Here is a 21,016-nt window from a genome sequence, read left to right on the forward strand (position 1 = left end):
AAAATCTTGATGAAATGGACAAATTTTTAGAAAAGTATAATCTTCCAACACTGAAGGAGGAAGAAACAGAAAGCTTGAACAGACCAATAACAGTTGGGGAAATTGAAGCAGTAATCAAGAAACTCCCAGCACACAAAAGCCCAGGGCCAGACGGTTTCCCAGGAGAATTTTACAAAACATTTAAGGAAGAGCTAACCCCTGTCCTTCTTAGACTATTCCAAAAAATCCAAAAGGAGGGAAGACTGCCAGACTCCTTCTATGAGGCCAGCATCACCCTGATCCCAAAACCAGATAAAGACCCTACAAAGAAAGAAAACTACAGGCCAATTTCGCTGATGAACATGGATGCTAAAATCCTCCACAAAATATTGGCAAACCGCATCCAGCAATACATTCAAAAGATTATCCATCACGATCAAGTGGGATTCATCCCAGGGATGCAGGGATGGTTCAATATACGCAAATCAGTAAACGTGATACACCACATAAATCAAAGAAAAGACAAAAACCACATGATCATCTCGATAGATGCAGAAAAAGCATTTGACAAGGTACAGCACCCATTTATGATCAAAACACTCAGCAAAATGGGAATAAATGGGGCATTCCTCAACGTAATAAAGGCCATATATGAAAAACCTACGGCCAATATCATACTCAACGGGCAAAAACTGAAAGCTTTCCCACTAAGATCGGGAACACGACAAGGATGTCCGCTCTCACCGCTTCTTTTCAACATCGTATTGGAAGTCCTAGCCACAGCGGTCAGACAAGAGAAAGAGATAAAAGGCATCCAAATAGGAAAGGAGGAAGTAAAACTATCATTGTTTGCAGATGACATGATAGTGTACATAGAGAACCCTGTAGACTCTACCAAAACACTCCTCAACCTAATAAGTGAATTTGGCAAAACAGCAGGATACAAAGTCAACATTCAGAAATCAAAGGCGTTTCTGTACACCAGCAATGCAATAGAAGAAGAAGAAATCAGGAAAAATATACCATTCGATATAGCACGAAAAAAGATAAAGTACCTAGGGATAAATTTAACCAAAGACACAAAAGACCTGTATGCAGAAAACTATACAACATTGAAAAAAGAAATTAAGGAAGACACAAATAAATGGAAGCATATACCGTGCACATGGATTGGAAGAATTAATATCCTTAAAATGTCCATACTACCAAAAGCAATTTATAGATTCAACGCAATCCCTATTAAGATACCAATGACGTATTTCACAGAAATAGAACAGACATTTCAAAAATTTATATGGAACCATAAACGACCTCGAATAGCCGCAGCAATTTTGAGAAAGAAACACAAAGTAGGAGGGATCACAATACCGGACATCAAACTCTACTACAAAGCCACTATACTCAAAACAATCTGGTACTGGCACAAGAACAGACCCATAGACCAGTGGAACAGAATAGAAAGCCCAGAAATAAGCCCAGGTCTCTATGGACATCTAATATTCGACAAAGGGGGCAGAAGCATAAAATGGGGCAATAACGGCCTCTTCAACAAATGGTGTTGGGAGAGCTGGATGGCTACATGCAAAAAATTGAAATTGGATCATCAGCTGACACCATACACAAAAATAAACTCAAGATGGATAAAAGACTTAAATATAAGTCGCAACACCATCAAAGTCCTAGAGGAGAACATTGGCAGGAAACTCTCAGATATCCCACGCAGCAATTTTTTCACTGATATGTCTCCTAAAGCAAGGGACATAAAGGAAAGAATAAACAAGTGGGACCTCATCAAAATAAGAAGCTTCTGCACGGCTAAAGAAAACATCAGCAAAATGAAAAGGGAGCCTACCATTTGGGAAAATATATTTGCTAATGATACATCAGATAGAGGTTTGATCTCCAAGATATACAAAGAACTCACTCGACTTTACTCCAAGAAGACAAACGATCCAATCAAAAAATGGGCAAAGGACCTGGGCAGATGCTTTTCTAAGGAGGAGATACAGAGGGCCCAGAGGCATTTGAAAGGATGCTCTGCATCACTAGCCATCAGAGAAATGCAGATCAAAACCACCATGAGGTACCATCTCACACCGGTCAGAATGGCCATCATAAACAGATCCACAAACAACAGGTGCTGGCGAGGCTGTGGAGAAAAGGGAACTCTGGTCCACTGTTGGTGGGAATGCAGACTGGTGCAGCCACTATGGAAAGCAGTGTGGAATTTCCTCAGAAAGCTGAAAATGGAACTGCCTTTTGATCCAGCGATTCCCCTGCTGGGACTATACCCTGAGAACACCAAAACGCCAATACAAAAGAACCTATGCACCCCAATGTTCATAGCAGCACAATTTACAATAGCCAAGTGTTGGAAGCAACCTAAATGCCCAGCAGTAGATGAGTGGATCAAAAAATTATGGTACATATACACAATGGAATACTACGCAGCAGAAAGAAAAAAGAAGTACTAAACTTTGCAACAGCATGGATGGAACTGGAGAGCATCATGCTAAGCGAAATAAGCCAGGGGGCGAAAGACAAATACCATATGATCTCACCTATAAGCGGAACCTAACCAACAATGCAAAGAAGCAAGGAAAATAAGACGAGCAACACTGAAAGGAAAAGAAATCAACAGAGACAAGAGTGGAGGGGGGGGGGCAGGGAAAGGGAAGGGAAGGGGAAAGTCAAGGAACATATAGCAAGGACTCATGGACAAAACCAAAGGGGAAGAGCTGAGGGAGGGAGGGAAGGTGGGAGGGGGCAAGGGAAAGAGGTGGGGGGGAAGGCAGAGACAAATGTATTTAAAAAGTAAATAAATTAATTAAAAAAAAAAAAAAAGAAATGCCCGTTAAATACTCAAGTCTAAATGACCATAAGTTTGTCAGTTGTTCTTTCAAGCAAAAATACTTTTATTCAATAGTTAAACTTCAGTAAAATGGATGTTCTCAATTTCATCAAGGACATTAAGTGAAACAGGCAAATTTTTTTTCCCTACTCAAGTAAGTGCATGGTAGTGAAGAATAACGACTAGTGAAGTTTGGGTGCCACTGCCTTTGATTTGTGCAAAGGCCCCAGAAGTTTTACTTACTATTGATTTTACAGTAGTCAAAAAGCAAATAACAGTATTTTTATAAAGAGCTCTGAGTTTGCAGATGCTTGAAAGGGTCCTGGGGATCCCCCAAGGGCCATGGACCATGCTTTTGAGAACGGCTATGGTATGTATTAGAATAAACAATATAAAAACAATGATCCCTATCCTCAAGTTCATCTTGTAAGAGAGGAAACCTGTAGAGATGATTACAACATAATTTTAGTGATTCAAGAAATAGCAACAGCGGGGATGACAGATCAAAGACAAGCACGGGCATAGGGAACAGGTAGGATACTGCAGCAACAACGGGGACGTGAAGAAACGTTTAAATTGGTGTGATAGCAGCTGATGTCTGATTAGATAGACGGGAGGCCTGAAGCAATGCGGTAAACAGTGATGGCTCTCCTGCATATAGGCATTACAGAAGTGGAAAGTTGACAGAGCCTGGGGGGGTGGGGGGATAATGAGTGGTTTTGGATTTACTGGCCAAGAGATGAATGTTAGATCCCCGGAAGAGGGTGTCCAGCAGGCAACTGGATATTCCCGCTCCTTCCCTGGGGACCGCGCAGTTTTCTCATTCGCTGCCGTATCCCCAGTGCCTAGCACAATACTTAGCTTTCAATGTTGACTGAATAAATCAATACATTTGGCCATGAGCTCGCGACAGTAATCCAGAGGAAAGATTTTACTTGGTAGTCATTTTATATGCATGCTTATTTGAAACCACAGGAGCGGATGAGATCCTGGCGGCAGGACTGAACTATTGCTAAACGGCCAGAATAAGTGGGAATTGTTGACTTAAATAGGTCACAACAGTTTATACATAAAAATTTATTTTGGAAAACCTGTTTTCGTATAATCCAGCATAGCTAATAACCAAGAAATGCTATCTTTATGGCCATATATTAATACCTGTCAGACTTGTTTTAACTGGAGTTTGGGGACTGACCTCATTGTCCCACACTTGTGTGGGCGTCTTTCACAATCTTCCTTTAGGCACCTATTTAGGGCCGTCTCTCGGAGTCTTCAGGAACTGACTGGAGCTGGGTCTGGGGCAGTAGCCTCAGTGCCCAGGCAGGGGGCGGCGCTCAAACCACCCGCCCCGCTGACGCGCCGTAGGCTGAGATCACCTCACGCTTCCGCGGTGCAATCACAGAGCGCGCCTCCATCTGCTGGCTTTGCGCAATCCTCGTTCCGAAATCCCTCCGCCGCACTCTTCCAGAGTCATGTTCTGGCTCCCCGCATCCAGGGCACTCAGGCTCCGGTGGCCCGCGATTCCCAAGGGGCGATCTCCTCTTAAGCACACGCTCTATTCCGTCTGTGTATCACTTATGCCGTAGATGCAACCTGCTTCTTCAGGTCCTCTAGCCAGGCGTAAGGAGACCTCAGCGTTACAGAGTCCCAATAGGGGCGTGACCAGCGGAAGGGCACGCCCCTTTCTGTGACGCGCAAGGTGGTATTCGCGGTAGCCGGGAGTAGGGGGTGGGGCTGGGTTCAGTGGGAGACCTGGGGGCCGGGGCCGCCTCTGCACACCCATCTGCCGGCTTCTCCAGCTCAGTCGAATCGGAGGACCGGTGGCGACCTCGGCCTCCAGCGTCTCAGGCAGACCGAAGCGGCGGGGGCCAGGATGGTGTTGCTGGGCTTACTGCAGGCGGGCGGGTCGGTGCTGGGGCAGGCGATGGAGCAGGTGACGGGCGTCAGCCTCCTATCCAAGCTGCTGATCTGCGCCTTCACGCTCAGCCTGGTCTACCTGCTTCGCCTGGCCATCGGTCACCTTGCCCCGCTGCCGGCCGGGGCGGTACGTGTACCCCCGCGGGGTCCGGGAGGGGGACACGGGGACTCAGGTGGCGGAAGGGCTAGCGGGAGCGGCGACCGCGGCTGTGCTCGCCTGGGCGTTGGCGGCGGGCGCATAGGAGTTCTAGGGGTAGCCGCACTGTCCTGGCCCTTTTTGCCTTGGTGGTGACGGTCTTTATTCTGGCAGTGGCCGCGTGCCTCATTCTGGTCGAAATCGTGTTAGCAGCATTTGTGATAATGATTCTGCTGGCCGCGGAACTGGTGGTCCTAATGGGTGTGGTGGTGAGTGCTCTAGTAGCCGGACTGGGCGTCATAAGGGTATTGCGGGCCTCCGGAGCGGGGGTGGGGTGGGGGGTGGGCCCAGGTGGCGATGGTATTTGGCAGCTCTGGCCTTGGTGGCCATTATCTTGGTGATTGCCCTCGTGTGGGTCAGTGTCCTGTGGGCTGTGGCATTGCCCCTGATGGCTATTTATATCAGGATTGAAAGAGGATGTGTTCAGTTTGGTAAAGTGTGAGTGACTGGGGTGCTGTAGGGACGTTCCTATGATGCTAGTAAAAGCAGTTTCTCAAATTTAGTGGCTTTACTGATCCCTAGCTTTATACTTATCTATTTGATAACTGCATCCTTAACCAGCCAACGCTAATTTGAACTGTAACAGGCAGTTAGTATCATTTTTCCTACACATGGGATTTTTGAGGAAGTGGCATTTGTCTTTGGAAATAAAGATAGCTTTAGTATTTTAAGCTATTGTTGCTATTTAGTATTTTAGTATTTTTACTAAATACTTAGTAAAATACTGTTAGTAAAATACTATTTAGTATTTTAGCTATTGTTGCTACTGTAATCTGAAGAATGAGTTTGTAGTGCTACTTACTATTTGAGAGCACCAAAAATCTGAGGAGTCTTATGCTTTTAAATCATTGCAAAAATGATTTCCAGGAGACTTAATGTTGTAATTTGCAAGTCTTATTTTGGGGCATCTAAAGTACTTTTTATACTGAATGACCAAGAGTTCCTGATGGAGTGGATCTGCTGTGTCTTTCAAATCAGTAGATCTAGTTCATTTGTGGTGAGAGAAGCATGAGATGTATTGTTTGCTGAAAAATGTCACTTCTTTTACATATATCTCTTACATCTGTACCTGAAGTTACTGTTTGTCTTTTTCTGTACCTTTTTTTGGCAAAATTCTGGGACTAAAATTGTGAGTGGTAATGGGAGTAAGTGGTGAAGAAACTATGGTTTGATGTTTTTCTGGTGGTTTTTTTGTTTGTTTGTGCTACTCATGATTAGGAAAGTTGCCTAGAGCCACCAGTAATAGTAATGGGCATATTCTGGATAGTGTTCAGCATTTATAATGACAATGTCTTTGTGTTTGTCTAGTCATTTATCTTATACCATGTTTTGTGTTTCTGTTCTTTTAACTGTACTGTATCCATAATATCCAATATCCAGATAGCCAAATATCTCTCAAGATATTTCCATTTGTTTGGTTGTGAAACAATGGGATTTCTTTCTCTCTCTCTTTTTTTAAAAGATTTTATTTATTTATTCTTAGAGAGGAAGGGAGGGAGAAAAACATCAATGTGAAAGAGAAACATTGATCAATTGCCTCTCGTACACACCCCATCCTGGGCCTGAACCCACAATGCAGGCATGTGCTTCTACCGTGAACTGAACCTGCTACCTTTTGCTTTGTGGGCCGATGCCTAAACAGATGAGCCACACCGTTAGGGCTAGATTTCTCTCTTAAATAAAATGTGAACTGAAAGTTTTTTGCTTTCTCTTGCAGAAAAGTCCACCGCACATTTTCTCTCCGATTCCATTCCTTGGGCATGCCATAGCATTTGGGAAAAGTCCAATTGAATTCCTAGAAAATGCATATGAGAAGGTAAGTCTTCCAAATAATTAGAGAAAAAACAAGTAGTGCTTTTGAAACTTTTAAATGGCAGAACATTAAAGAAAAAAATTGTGATAGTAAGTTTATCCCAGGGATAGGAAAAATGGAGCTGCTCCTTAAGAGCTGGAGGGGCCTTTGGAGACCCTCTTAATTTCTTCCACATCCTAGGGGTGATCTCTTAGATACCACTGAGGAAACATATTTCTGACAACTACAGTTTAAAACCACTGGCATAAATTTTGTTTTCATTGATCACAGTTTAAATTAATACTACTTGACCCTTGTTTTTTTTTAGCCATGCATCTGTGGAACCTTCTAACCTGCACTACATACACATCTTCTATAACTTCAGTTCTACTTGAATGACCCATACAACACTATGGCCACTCAGATCTTTGCCCCCCTCTCCAATGAGCTATCTCATACCATTTCAGCCGTTTACTCCTCATTCCCACTTTGAACTTGTCATCATTTTTAACGGTTTCACCTCCACAGTATCAATGTAGAGATCCTGTTCTTAGACTGCAACTTCTTTTCCAGGTTTGCCTATGCAACTCCTTCCATTATAACCATTCTTTGACCTCATTAGATCTTCCAGTCCATTGTTCCCATTTACTTTGTCCTGGTTTCTCAGCCTTCTTTCTTTAGTTTCTTTCTTTTTCTACTTTGGGACCATGGTCCATCGTTTGAGTCATACTTTTGCCAGTGCCTTATTTTCCTTGCCCCTGGATCTTTTCATTATGTTTATCTGGTAAAACCCCAACCCTGGAGGGAACCTGTTAGTCATTTTCTCCTTCCTTGCATCAGATTAGTTCCTTCCTAATTTCATTAGTTCCTACCTTAAATGAATTTTGAACACTGCTCAACAATCCTAATAATGTTCTTGTGGTTGGCTTACTTTTCCCACTCACCACAGTGACTAATTCAAATCTTTATTTTTATAAATTTCTGAATCTTCCTACCTTTCTATTGAAGAGGATAACTTTGTGTCCCCTTTAGAAATAAATTAAAATTTCAAACATACAAACCTATTTATGGCTATATAATCATATTCTCTTTTCTTTTTATACTAGTAATTATAAAATACTTAGTATCAGTATTTAGTGCATTATATAGATCATCTCACTGAAGTCCAATAAATCCCTTCAGGTATATTCATTTTATAGATGATGAAACTGAGAAACAGTTCATATAATTGTTCTTAAGCTCACTGCTAGCTAGTGGCCAAGCTAGGATTTACATATGGTTTGATTTCTAATTCTATGCTTTTAGTAATAATAATAATAATGAAAGAAACACATATAATTTTTATTATGGCCAGGGCTCTCTAATATATATATATATTTTCTCTAATATATAATATACATGTATAACATTATATATGAGTGTATATATACTGTAACATATATAATATTCTCTAACATATATGTTTATTTAATCTTGACGGCAGTTCTGTAAAGTATTTGCTATTAATCCAGTTTTATAGATGAGGGGAACTAAAGCACACTGTTGGTGTGAGATAGTGGTAAAACTGATAGCTAAATAAACTTCTGGTGTCTTCACGTAGTAAGCACTGTAGGAAAGGTCATATCCTTTAGCTACTCCTGTAAATTTAACTAAGGGGGAAAAAAATCTCCATTCTCAAAGATATTCATTGCAGAATTGTATATAATAAGTAAAAAATTCGACACATCACCATGTCCAATTATGAAAGAAAAGTTAATTATTAACATTATAATGTCTGTATAAGATAGAAAATATTTTCAATATAAACAATGAAAAAAGCAGAATAGAAGATTTTATTCACATATTATTTGCAAAAGAATGAACATAATTATAAATTTGGACAAAGACTGGGAAGAATTGCATTAAAGGTTATGAATGTTTTTATTTTCAACATTTTGTTTTGTGATTTGAGATATTAATGTCTTACTGCTCCATATTTTTTGGTAACATCAGTGTGGGTACTTTTTTCTCTTTAGTATGGACCTGTGTTTAGTTTTACGATGGTGGGCAAAACATTTACTTACCTTCTGGGAAGTGACGCTGCTGCACTGCTTTTTAATAGTAAAAATGAAGATCTGAATGCAGAAGATGTCTACGGTCGCCTGACAACACCTGTGTTTGGGAAGGGCGTTGCTTACGATGTGCCTAATGCAGTAGGTGACACTGTTATCTTCAAGAAAGATCAACCTGTACTGTAATAGTTATAGCCAGTAGTGTAACAGTGTACATTTAAAATGTAGAAACAGTTTATTTCTTGGTTCAAAAATCTAAGAATCATGAGGCAATTAAAAGGAAAGCCATGAGTAACTGACAAACAATGGGTATTTTGTTTTATAGAGGTTGGCATGGGCTAAGCAATTTTGAAGTGTGCCCTATACAAAGAAATAGAAGCAATGATGACTTAGCTTACTAGGATCTGATTTGAAAGGGTAACAAGAAAATCCCATTATAGGGCCTCCTGCCTTCCCACTCCTGCCTGAATTTCAGCATAAGAGCTCTTTTGAGCTAGAGATATTTGACTTTAGAAGTTTGTGGGATTTCTTCTCCCTGCCAGAGTCAAATATTAAAGTGCTGCAAGTTGATGTAAAACAAAAATCAGATAATTGGCCTAGTTGTTTGGTGTGGGCTCTGGCTATGAACGCATCACACACTACCCGGTACCCTAGTGTCTAGAAGTTAAGAGAGTTGACAGTAAGTGTTGTTTCTGGGGGTGGGGGAGTTGTGGGGAAATGAGTGGCTCTTCTCAAAGCCAAAAACCAGAGCCTTAGAAAAATCCTCTGGTCAGATACATCCATTTTTTCACAGAGCTTGTCAGTCTTAAAATAGAAATGCCCCCAAGTGTTAAAACCATTTTACTAAGACTATATTATATTCTAATTAAACTTCTGGAAGATAGTGTCAGTGAGGAATGATACTTGTTTGGGAATAGAACAGGAGAAATGTGAAGGGACATAAAAATATTGGAACATAATGGACCTTTGGGAGGTTGCGCTGGCATCTGGGTTGGGTTGGAAGGTTGGACAATACCAAAATAGAAAAAGGGAGCCTTAGAGTCAGAAGTCGGAAAAGGGTGTATAGGAAGGAAGCCAGGAAGTGCGATTCCTAATTTATCATTTGTCTCGGGCCTGTGTAATGGGTGTCTTCTGCATGTTCCTTCAGGTACATGCATAAATGCTCTAAGTTTCCCATATCTAATGTAGTTTTTAAAAATCCTTGTGCTATTTTTATTTTCAATTTTTTGAGATTATTTTCTTTTGAATGTTACAGTTATAACCCAAATTGATCTTTTTTAAATTAAAAAAAAATTGTATTTATTTGAGAGAGAGAGACAGACATTGATTTGTTCTTGTGCTTATGTATGCATTCACTGGTTGGTTCTTGTATGTCCCCTGACTGGGGATCAAACCTGCAACCTTGGCATATTGGGTAGATGCTCTATAACCAGCTGAGCTACCTGACCAGAGCTCCAAATGGATCTTGGATCTTGTGATAAAACAAAATTGTTTTAATGTTGTTTGCCTTTAATTTCTTTAAGGTTTTCTTGGAGCAGAAGAAAATACTAAAAACTGGCCTTAATATAGCCCACTTTAGACAGCATGTTTCTATAATTGAAAATGAAACAAAGGAATACTTTCGAAGTTGGGGAGAAAGTGGAGAAAAAAGTAAGCAAAATGTTTTGGTTTTGCACTTGTCCTAATATTTCTACTTTTCTGTAGCTAGAAATGTAAGGATACGTGTATGTGTGTGTAAAAAACAAACTATAACAATGAAAAACCACCTTATATTAATGGAGAGAACATGCTACGGTTAACATGGAGTTAAAAAAACCTGAGAGGAAGTGATTTTTGCTGCTCACTAGCAAAACCTTAAAATGGATTAATTAGCATGTATATTATTCAGCTCATTTGTACAAATAATATAAAATGATTTATGATTAGTTTTAAATAAACAATGTAAAACTTTTGCAAGTTCATTTTAAGCTAAATAAAATAATTTTTTTTTACCCTCAATGGGGTAAAAGTAAAAGTCTAAGTGAATTAATTATATATGCAACACCTTATTTATCTAATGTCATATGGGAGTGATTAATTCTATTAAAAAAGTAAATTTAAATACATAAGCTTACTTTGCCTTTACCAAAAGTTTGATTTTAGCCCTTTCCAGAAGAAATCTTTTAAAATGTATTATAAGCATTCTTGCATTATACAGTGTTCTCAATGTTTGGTTATTTCTGGGAATCCAGTCTTTATATTGGACTGCAGTAAGTGTTGCCTCCAGAAACAATTGTCATACTCATGGCAGGAGGCAGCATCTTCCAATGGGGCCATGAGACCTCTGTATAGGTCACCATGTTCTGGGTCTGGGCTTCAGTTCTATAAAAGGTCCAAAAACTTGATTTAAAAAAAATAGACCTGAGGTTGATGTGATCTATTTCTAACCATACAAGAAGCTGATGTATACAAGAATGCTAAGTTAATGAATACAAGTGAGACATAATCATAGCACCAAGAATACCAGAATATTTGCTGAACTTCATTTTGTTGGTGAATCTAACTGGATAGCCAGATGATAATTGGAATTTCATTTGGTGAACGTGGAATTAAAGAACATGGTACTGATTGGATAAATTTTATGACTTAAATGTCGTCCAAATGATGCCTGCCTGATGAATCTGCCCCTGTGTTGGGTTATATGAACTAATTATTAGTTACAGTTTTATATATGTGGTCAAGACTTCAATTCTTAGTTCTGACCTTTCCACTTTAGACCTGGGAAATAACCCCTTCTTCAGTTTTTAGACTGCTATTCCTTGGGAAGCACCTCTTGATCGTCCTCATCTGCACTAAATAACCAACCTTTTTGTTGCTTTTGTTATACTCTGACTTTGGACTGAGACAGCCATATTCATTTTTATCTTTATCCTTTGAAGGTGCAAGACTTATGAGTGAGGTTTAGAGATGCCTTTGTGGCATAGATTTTGGCTATCCAGAGGGGTGGGGGTAGGGGTGCTTTCTTTCCATCATTTGCTGACTTGTCTCTCTTTGTTTTGCTGGGTAGAGTAGTCACATATCTGTCTATAAGCTTTTTTAGATGGTATGAATAGGGCCTTGTTGGAAAGAATGAGTTAAGTTTTCATTCTTTCTTTTCATTCACAATTTTATATCTCTAACAAAACAGAACATTTCAAAATAATTGGCAATGTTAATGAGAATGACCTTTCCCCCCTCTAGATTTGTTTGAAGCTCTTTCGGAGCTCATAATTTTAACAGCTAGCCATTGTTTACATGGCAAGGAAATCAGAAGTCAACTCAATGAGAAGGTGGCACAACTGTATGCAGATTTGGATGGAGGTTTTAGCCATGCAGCTTGGCTATTGCCGGGTTGGCTCCCTTTGCCTAGTTTCAGGTATGGATAAAGACACTACCTTTGGTGATTTAACTTTGTATAATTACTATAGTGTTGGTATGCTTTGTGTGAGCAGAGTTAGAAATTAAACATTAAACAATTGAAGTGCAAATTGGCAGTTACAAAATAGTTACAGGGGTTACGTAGTATAATATAGGGAATATAGTCAAAATGTAATAATTACATATGGTGCCAGCTGGGTACTAGGCTTAACTGGGGGATCACTTGGTAAGGTATACAAATGTCTCAAGATTATGCTGTATACCTGAAACTAATGTAATATTGAATACCAACTGTAATTGAAAAATAAAAAAAATTAAATATTAAGCAAATAGATTTAGGGAGATTATGAGCCCCCCCCCCATTCTTTTATGAGAATTCAAGACAGATTTTCTTTATATAGTGAACTCATTTAAGGTTTCAGCTTATTAAAAAGATAATTTGTTGTCTATCTGTTCTAATATTTTAATGACATGCTCACATATTCTTTGTACTCAGAAAAGTCTCTAAACTACCAAAAAGTGATAGGGCCCTATAAATACTCATTTGAGAGCATTTGACTATTTTGTAGTATATTATAACTTTTTTGTTTGTTTGAAGTATTAATGCATTTTAAAATTTTCTCTTTGTCTCCTTGTCAGCTGTAGTTTGATTACCTAAATGGAAAGGATCATCTCAGAAATATTGCTCATAGAACTTGATGTGTAGCTTAGTGCCTTGTATATTAATATGTAGGCTTTCTGTACCTTCGTTGATTCTTTTCTGTTGGGATGAGAGATGGAGAGGAGTTAAGCTGTTACTTTTCCTTTTGTGTCTGCCACTTCCATGTCCTTACAGAATGAGGAGGGGTGGGATTAAAAGGGAGAGCGAGGTGAGGGTCTTGAGTTCTTTGGAATTCATGATACTTTACATTTGTAGGGAGCTTTACAGTTTTCCAAATGCTTTCACCCATATTATGTTAAAATATCCAGCACAGCCCTGGGCCTAGAGTAGGTTCTCCGTAGATGTGCATGGAGCCTGTTTCCACCTTCCTTATCTCCTGGGTGGGGTCAGAAACTCCTGAGCTTGGTGTGATAGGCCCTTTACCACTCTTTCCAGCCCAGTCTCTGTCTTAGCTTGATGCAGCTGATTCAACCAAATTGGTCCATTCATTTTTTAAACAGGCCTTACATTTTCCTGGCTCTGTTGTGTTCATACTGTTAAACTTCAACATTTTCTTCCCTTCTGCCCATTTTATCCACAGTAACAGTCTTAAAAATGAAGCAGGACAGGAATTTTTTATTAGAAGGCTTGATTAAGAGGGTGGCAAGGTAGTCAAGAGTGCCTGGTTTTAAATTTGGGCTCCATTGCACGCTGGCTATGTGATCGCACGCGGCTCTCTTTGAAGAGAGGATGATAGCTTTTACCTCGCAGGAGGTCCAAGTGCGTAATTAATGTAAAACACAGTACCCATTACCTAGGGAGCACCCTCTTTTAAAGGTAAAATTTTGGGAGTTGAGGTTTGTTTTCTGACTCTATTAGTATTTTTAAATACTAATGTCTCAGAAAATGAAAAGTAGAATTAAGTCCTGTATGCTGCAGTCATATCCTAAATCTTAGATTTAGCCCTGGCTGGTGTGGCTCAGTGGATTGAGCGCCGGCCTGTGAACCAAAGGATCGTTGGTTCACTTCCCAGTCAGGACACATGCCTGGGTTGCAGGCCAGGTCCCCATGGGGGACGTGTGAGAGGCAACCACACATTTATGTTTCTCTCCCTTTCTTTCTCCCTCCCTTCCCCTCTGTCTAAAAATAAAGAAATAACATCTTAAAAAAAAAAAAAAGGCTAATCTTTAAAAAATAAATAACTAAATCTTATATTTAAATAATCCGAAATAAATCCTAGGCTTCTTCACATCCTAGATCCTATAGAACCAGAGTGACTCTCCATCTGCTTCAAGAATTAATTAAAATTGGAATTTTATGTTAACCTAAAAAGAATATACTACTCTCTGTTAAACTGGCTCTAAAGGAAGAGTCATTCAAATCTCGTTTTAGACCTTTGGTTAGATCACAGGCACTGTGTTAAGGATCAGGGACCTATATGCTAAAACATAGTTTTTGTCCTGAGAGACTCTAGAGAGACTCTATTCCTAAAAATATGTGATTTTCATGGTGTCTTTTTTTCCTGTTGCTTCTGAGTTTTGTCGGTTATTTTAGAGTCGTTAAAGTTAGTTAAGTAAGGTTGCTTTAAGCAAAGACCTGGTTATTTTCAAAAGGAATTTGATGCCAGAAAGCATTGCTTTATTTTTGAAGTTATTTTCATCTTTGAATTACAGACGCAGAGACAGAGCTCATCGGGAGATCAAGAGTATTTTTTATAAGGCAATCCAGAAACGCAGACAGTCAGAAGGAAAAATTGATGACATCCTCCAAACATTACTAGATTCTACTTACAAGTAAGAGCTGTTCAGATCACATACTAAGCTGAAGCAGGAGATTACACATTAAAACATAGCTAAATGATGCTGACAAAATTAGTAACTGTGACATTTGGACTTTTTAAGTGGACGAGACATAAATTCCTGGGATCCTGTACCGTACTGGCATCCCAGGGACAGGGCATGGCGAAGAGTTGGCTAGGAAACTGCAATGAAGTCTTTTGTGTTCAAAATCATGTTTTCTATCGGGTTGTCTCTTCCTTGATGGGCAAATGCAAGAGAGTGTTATGCCTGAAACTTTAATTCATTATGACCCTTTATTTAAAGGTTGAGGCATGAAATGTATCTGCCAAAAGGTTAAACCTGTGCGTGTGGCTCATTCCATAGGGATGGGTGTCCCCTGACAGATGACGAAATAGCCGGCATGCTTATCGGGCTGCTCTTGGCCGGGCAGCACACGTCCTCAACCACGAGTGCCTGGATGGGCTTCTTTTTGGCCAGAGACAAGACACTTCAAGAAAAATGTTATGTAGAACAGAAAACAGTCTGTGGAGAGAATCTGCCTCCTTTAACATATGACCAGGTTTGTTGGAATTTCATTTACATTGCTGCCTTATTTGAGTGTTTGTGTCTAAATTTTAAAAGGGGGCAATTTGAGTAACTAAAGCAAAAATAAACATGGTACATCAAACAAAAAAATTTTTGCACAGCTAAGGAAACGCTTAATAAAACGAAAAGACAAGCTACTGAATGGCAGAAGATATTTGCAAATGATATATCCAATAAAGGGTTAATACCCAAAATTTGTAAGGAATTCATACAACTTAACACGGAAAAAAAAACCCAAGCAATCTGATTCAAATACAGGTCAAGGACCTGGGTAGACATTTCTCCAGAGAGGACATACAGATGGCCAGCAGACATATGAAACGATGTTTAGCATCACTAACATCAGGGAAATGCAAATCAAACCCATAATGATAGATATACCAACTCATACCTGCCAGAATGGCTAGTATCAAGAAATCAACAAATAAGTGCTGGTGAGGCTGTGGGGAAAGGGAACCCTCAATAGGGATTTATAATCCCTATTGGTGGGATTATAAACTGGCCTAGCCACTGTGGAAATCAATATGAGGATTCTTTAAAAAATTAAAAATAGAACTGCCATATCACTCAACAGTACCACTTCTGGGCATTTATTTGAAGAAAACGAAAACACTAATTCAAAAAGATACTGCACCCTATGTTTACTAGAACATTATTTATAATAGCCAAGATATGGGAGCAACTTAGGTACCTATCAATATATAAATGGATAAAGACGATGTCACACACACACACACACACACACACACACACCCACCCACCCACCCACCCACACCCCCACACCCCCACCCCCCCCCAAAATTACTCAGCAATAAAAAAGTGAAGTCTTATATTTGTGACAAGAGGGTATTTGATGGGCCCAGAGGATATTATGCTAAGTGAAATAAGACAGAAAAAGACAACTACTGTATGATTTCACTTATATGTGGAATCTGAAAAAACAAGTGAATAAACAAAACAAACAGACCCATAGATAAGAAAGCAAGCTGATGGTTACCAAAGAGTAGGGGGTGGGTGTGAGTGAAAAAAAAAAAAAAGGAATATAAAAAATAAAGGGGACAATTTTGAGTTTTCTGTGTACTGTAGCTTAATCTGACTAGCTTGTTTTTTTGAAAATTCCCCATAGTCCTCCCTGAAATGTCCTAATGCTGGGTTTGGTTTGCTAGTATTTTGTTGAGGATTTTTGCATCTATGTTTATAAGGAATATTGATCTGTAGTTTTAATGTGATGTCTTTGATAGGTTTTGGTATCAGTAATACCAATATTCTCATGAGTTTGGAAGTGTTCCCTTCTCTTTTATTTTTTGGAAGAGTTTTAGAAGGCTTGGTGGTAATTCTTTCTTACATGTCTAATAGATTGCCCCTCAGAAGTCATTTATGTCTGTTTTTCTTTGTGGGAAGTTTTTTGATTACTACTTCAGTGTCTTTAACTTGTTACAGGCTTACCCATATGTTCTGTTTCTGAGTCAGTTTTGGTAGTTCGTCTTTCTAGGAATTTATCCATTTTATGTAGATTAACTAATTTGTTGGCATACAATTGTTATAGTATTTTCTTATAATACTTTTTATTTCTGTAAGATCAGTAGTAATGTCTCCTCTTTCATTTCTGATTTAACTTTTAAAATAATAGCTTAATTCATATATATTTCACTGTTTTTCTGTGGATTTGCCTTTTTTGGACATTTTGTATAAATGATCACATTCACACAATACGTGGTATTTTGTGACTGGAATTTTTCACTTAGCATGTTTTCAAGGTTAATCCATGTTGTAGTATGTATGAGTATGTCAGCCTTTTTTATTGCCCAGTAATATCCCATCATATGGATATACCATTCAACAGTTGACAGACATTTAGGTTGTTCCTGCCTTTTGGCTATTAGCAATAATTCTGCTCTAAACATTTGTATACAGGTTTTTAAAAAGCAGATATTGATGATTTTTGCTGTTATTTTTATTTTTTAGATGAATTTTTGTAGGTCCTTACTGTCCCATTCTTCAGTGTGATCACCTCTCTTCCTGTTATCCTGCCCACTTTTCCTTGTTGACCTTGGACAGTAATAGAACAGCATAACCCCAGCTACCTTGAACCAGCAACCTCTGCACTTCTACTCAGAATATAAGCTATTCTGTAATAGCCCAGAAAAAATAATTTTAACTTAAAATTAACTAAATAAAATTTAATTTATAAAATAATATTTAAGTTAAAATATTGTTGAAGGATGTTAAATATTTGTAAAACTCAGGAAATGTTTTCTCTCTTTAGCTCAAGGATCTGAATTTACTTGATCGCTGTATAAAAGAAACATTAAGGCTCCGGCCTCCTGTAATGACCATGATGAGAATGGTCAAAACTCCTCAGGTGCGTCTCTTGGTCACATCGCCCCTTCCGTGCCCCTATTTTAATTTATCAGAAAAGTGATTTCCAGAAAGAATTTTTGAAACTAAAAAAGTGAAATAATAATCACTTCTACCTTATTTTACACATTCTAAGCATCTATTTTCACATAATTGTGGACAGTATACCAGCTAATCTGCTCCCTGCATTTTTATTTAAATTTGGAGTTTTCAAGTGAAAATAACATTTTTTCCTTATTTTTAAAAGTACATTTTGCTGTAAAAAAGTTTTAACTATGAAAGTGTAAAAAATGAGATTATGAAAGACTCCTTGAAATTCCCTCCTCCCCCCCTGCCCCCAACCTCTGAGGCATTATGATTTTTTGTTTGTGTATAGGCTTGTAGCCCAATTTTGGAACCTTTGGAAATCATCTTGAGTTAAATAATTTTTTGCTGGCCTGTCATCTAGTTTTTAAACATACGTATATCTGGTATATTAATGCTTTATTCACAATGATCTGATTATTTGGTAGAATATTTTAAAATCAGTGAAATGTTTTGCTTTCATTTGTAGGTTGTGGCAGGGTATACCATTCCTCCAGGACATCAGGTGTGTGTTTCTCCCACTGTCAATCAAAGACTTAAAGACTCTTGGAGTGAACGTCTAGACTTTAAGCCTGATCGCTACTTGGGGGACAATCCAGCATCTGGAGAGAAGTTTGCCTATGTGCCATTTGGAGCTGGTAAGATGAATATATTTACACTTGAAATATTCTGAGAAGAGATTGTCAGATATTATCAGAACAAACAAAAATAATCCATGTGAATTTTATTTACAGATATCTTTCCCTTTCCTAATAGGGACACTTTTGCAAAATAATGTGGGGATTTTCCCCATACCAATTCTCTCCAGACACTGTCTGCATTCCTACAATTCAGTCCAGTTCTGACATTCTTTCCCCGGGGTTAGCACAGACCCCGTCGGTTAAAGGCTCAGTCCCACAAGACTGCTCCCCTCCCTCCACTTCAGATACCAATTGCAAGTCCAGTAGTTACCTGTTTTTCTGACCAACTGGTTATAAATCAGAGATTCTCTCAGTCCCCTCCTTGAGATTCCATAAGTTGTTAGAATGGGTCACAGAACTTTGAAAAGTTTACTTACTAGACTGGAGATACAAATCAGGAATTGCCTGATGGAAGAAAGGGATGCTTAGGACAAGGTATGGAGGAGGGGCGCAAGCTTCCAGGGCCTCTCTGGGAGTGGCCCCCCCGCCCCCCGCCTGCACCTGCACGTGTCACCCGCCTGGGAGCTCTCGGGACACCACTTGTGTTTTAAGGAGTTTTGTGGAGGTTTCATCACGTAGGCATGATTGATTAAATCATGGGTTATTTGTGATTAATTCAACCTCCAGTGCCTCTCACTCCTTCCTGAGGGGCATTCCAAAAGTCACCTCTTTTCACTTAAGAGGTTCCAAGGAACAACTGTGAGGAATACCAAATATATTACAAATTAACAATATCACAGTTGTACCTTTAGTAGTGAAGTCAGACTTGAAGTCAGTTTAAGTGCTCCAACTTGCATTTTTTCAGGATTGCTTTGGATATCCTAGGTCCTTTGTATTTCCATAATGACTTTAGAATTAGCTTGTCATCTTTTATCTGTATTATGACCTTTCAAATTTTGATCTCAGTATGTGTTTCCATTTTGGGTTTATTAAATTACTTTTTATTCCACTATCATTTGTAATGGCATTGATTGGAAGGTTTATGTAGACTTTTAACTAACTAGGGCTCTCTTGGGAGAGATGGTAAGAATATTTTAGTACATTGCTAAACTAGATTAGCATCATATATTTCAAACCTTGCATATATTTGACCTAGATAGATGTTAAGTTTAATAAAAAGTGATTGGGAGTCATTATATAATTACCCAGTGCTGTTTCCCCTAAAAACATGTTGAAAATCTCCTGGGATTTTTATTAACGATTTATATTCTTGTTATGTGAAAAGAATGTCTTTTTATTATAGTATCTGTGTATGTGTTCTTCACCTAAACTGTAACTAAACAAATTTCATCACTGCAGGCTAAAAGATGTGAGAAGGAATTTCAGCTGATTCTTATGAAAACTTTTTTTACAGGGCGTCATCGTTGTATTGGGGAGAATTTTGCTTATATGCAAATCAAGACAATTTGGTCCACTATGCTTCGTTTATATGAATTTGATCTCATTGATGGATATTTTCCCACTGTGAATTACACAACCATGATTCACACCCCTGAAAACCCAGTTATCCGATACAAACGAAGATCAAAATGAAAAGTGCTGCAAGGAACTAAAACATGTAATACCACTGTAAACAGCAAAAGCATTTGAAGAGAATGAAATTTATGAAACAACTCTGTGTACTCTTTTCTTAGTGTGTAACTTTAAAAGAGCCAGCTTAACGATTTTTATATTTTCTTAACTGAATGGTTCCATAAAATCTAATGGCATTTCAGACATTTCCTACTAGTTTTTTGATGGGTATTTACTACATATGCTTTAATTAAGGAAATCAAGCTCATTAGTAAAAATTGTTTAGGGGGATCTTGGTTATTGGCAGATTCTAAATAACACAATTTTTAGGTATTAGTTTTAAAAATATAATTAGCACTTGGCAAGTAAGTTCAGGGTATTCAACTTTTGGACTAGATCTGCAAGTTTAAAAGCCCACTGAGATACTTGGAAGCAATAGGTTATTTATTCATCTACGGGGTAGTGTTTGTATGTGTGAGGATTGGTGGTTAGGGAATAAACTCACATTTAAAACCTTGGGTGAAAGGGAATACTATTAACTGTTTTGGTATGATAGCAATGGAGCTATGCCATAGAAAGAAGTACTGTCTATAGGAAATGGAGAGATATCTACGACAATGACTTACATTTCCTAAACAGCAATATAAGTATTAATTCCAAAGACTTCATTAACTTGATGGAATTACTGAATATTTTATCTGATACATTTGTTTCTGGTTCCACATGGTGATGTCCCTGTGAAAATCCAAAATAAAGTCCCAAAGGGATAGTTTTTGTTCTCTTTGGCTGCAGATGGGTTCCCTGCTTCCTCCCCAGAATTTATTTAGGATGTTTTTGTTATTAGTTCTGTTTACTGAAACTTAATTTAGGCCAACAAACTTTTTTTAAATACAAAATTTGAGAGCAGGTAACTGGCTTTAAGGATAATATGAAGCAGGGTCCTTGACAGCAGTATCCCTGGTTATATTCTGTGACTGTGAAGCCCGTGTTCAGGAGTCAACTCGAATTGTAACTGGGGGCCTGTCTTTTATACCTGAAGTTTGACTACATAGTCTGTTTTTACTAAGCCAAAATATTTTCCCTCGTGTGTATAGCATTTCTGTTTAGGAGGCTGGAGGACTCATGTTAAATGCTGTTTCTGCTGTTAGTTCTTCACATTAAAATTACCTTGAGAAA

At 38.6% G+C, this 21,016-nt stretch overlaps 1 protein-coding gene across 1 annotated transcript; it reads left to right on the plus strand.

Moving 5' to 3' along the window:
* Positions 1–4,572: 4,572 nt before the first annotated feature.
* Positions 4,573–19,941, plus strand: LOC129062902 (lanosterol 14-alpha demethylase). The gene is made up of 10 exons (XM_054563928.1): positions 4,573–4,874; positions 6,661–6,759; positions 8,751–8,927; positions 10,310–10,436; positions 12,006–12,180; positions 14,496–14,615; positions 14,985–15,180; positions 17,473–17,568; positions 18,118–18,286; positions 19,683–19,941. Exons 1-10 carry the CDS (start codon positions 4,704–4,706, stop codon positions 19,859–19,861), a joined length of 1,509 nt encoding a protein of 502 aa, XP_054419903.1. The 5' UTR covers positions 4,573–4,703; the 3' UTR covers positions 19,862–19,941.
* The last annotated feature ends 1,075 nt before the right edge of the window (positions 19,942–21,016 follow it).

Source organism: Pteronotus mesoamericanus, unplaced genomic scaffold (assembly GCF_021234165.1).
Source record: "Pteronotus mesoamericanus isolate MK-2021 breed Mesoamerican mustached bat unplaced genomic scaffold, CSHL_Meso_final scaffold_85, whole genome shotgun sequence".
NCBI lineage: Eukaryota > Metazoa > Chordata > Mammalia > Chiroptera > Mormoopidae > Pteronotus > Pteronotus mesoamericanus.

Bases quoted from the DNA above. Each gene is read 5' to 3' on its own strand.
- LOC129062902 (XM_054563928.1), top strand. From the start codon at position 4,704: ATGGTGTTGCTGGGCTTACTGCAGGCGGGCGGGTCGGTGCTGGGGCAG. The intron at 17,569-18,117 runs GTGCGTCTCTTG...TTTCATTTGTAG, and splicing joins GAATGGTCAAAACTCCTCAG to GTTGTGGCAGGGTATACCAT. The intron at 18,287-19,682 runs GTAAGATGAATA...CTTTTTTTACAG, and splicing joins CTATGTGCCATTTGGAGCTG to GGCGTCATCGTTGTATTGGG.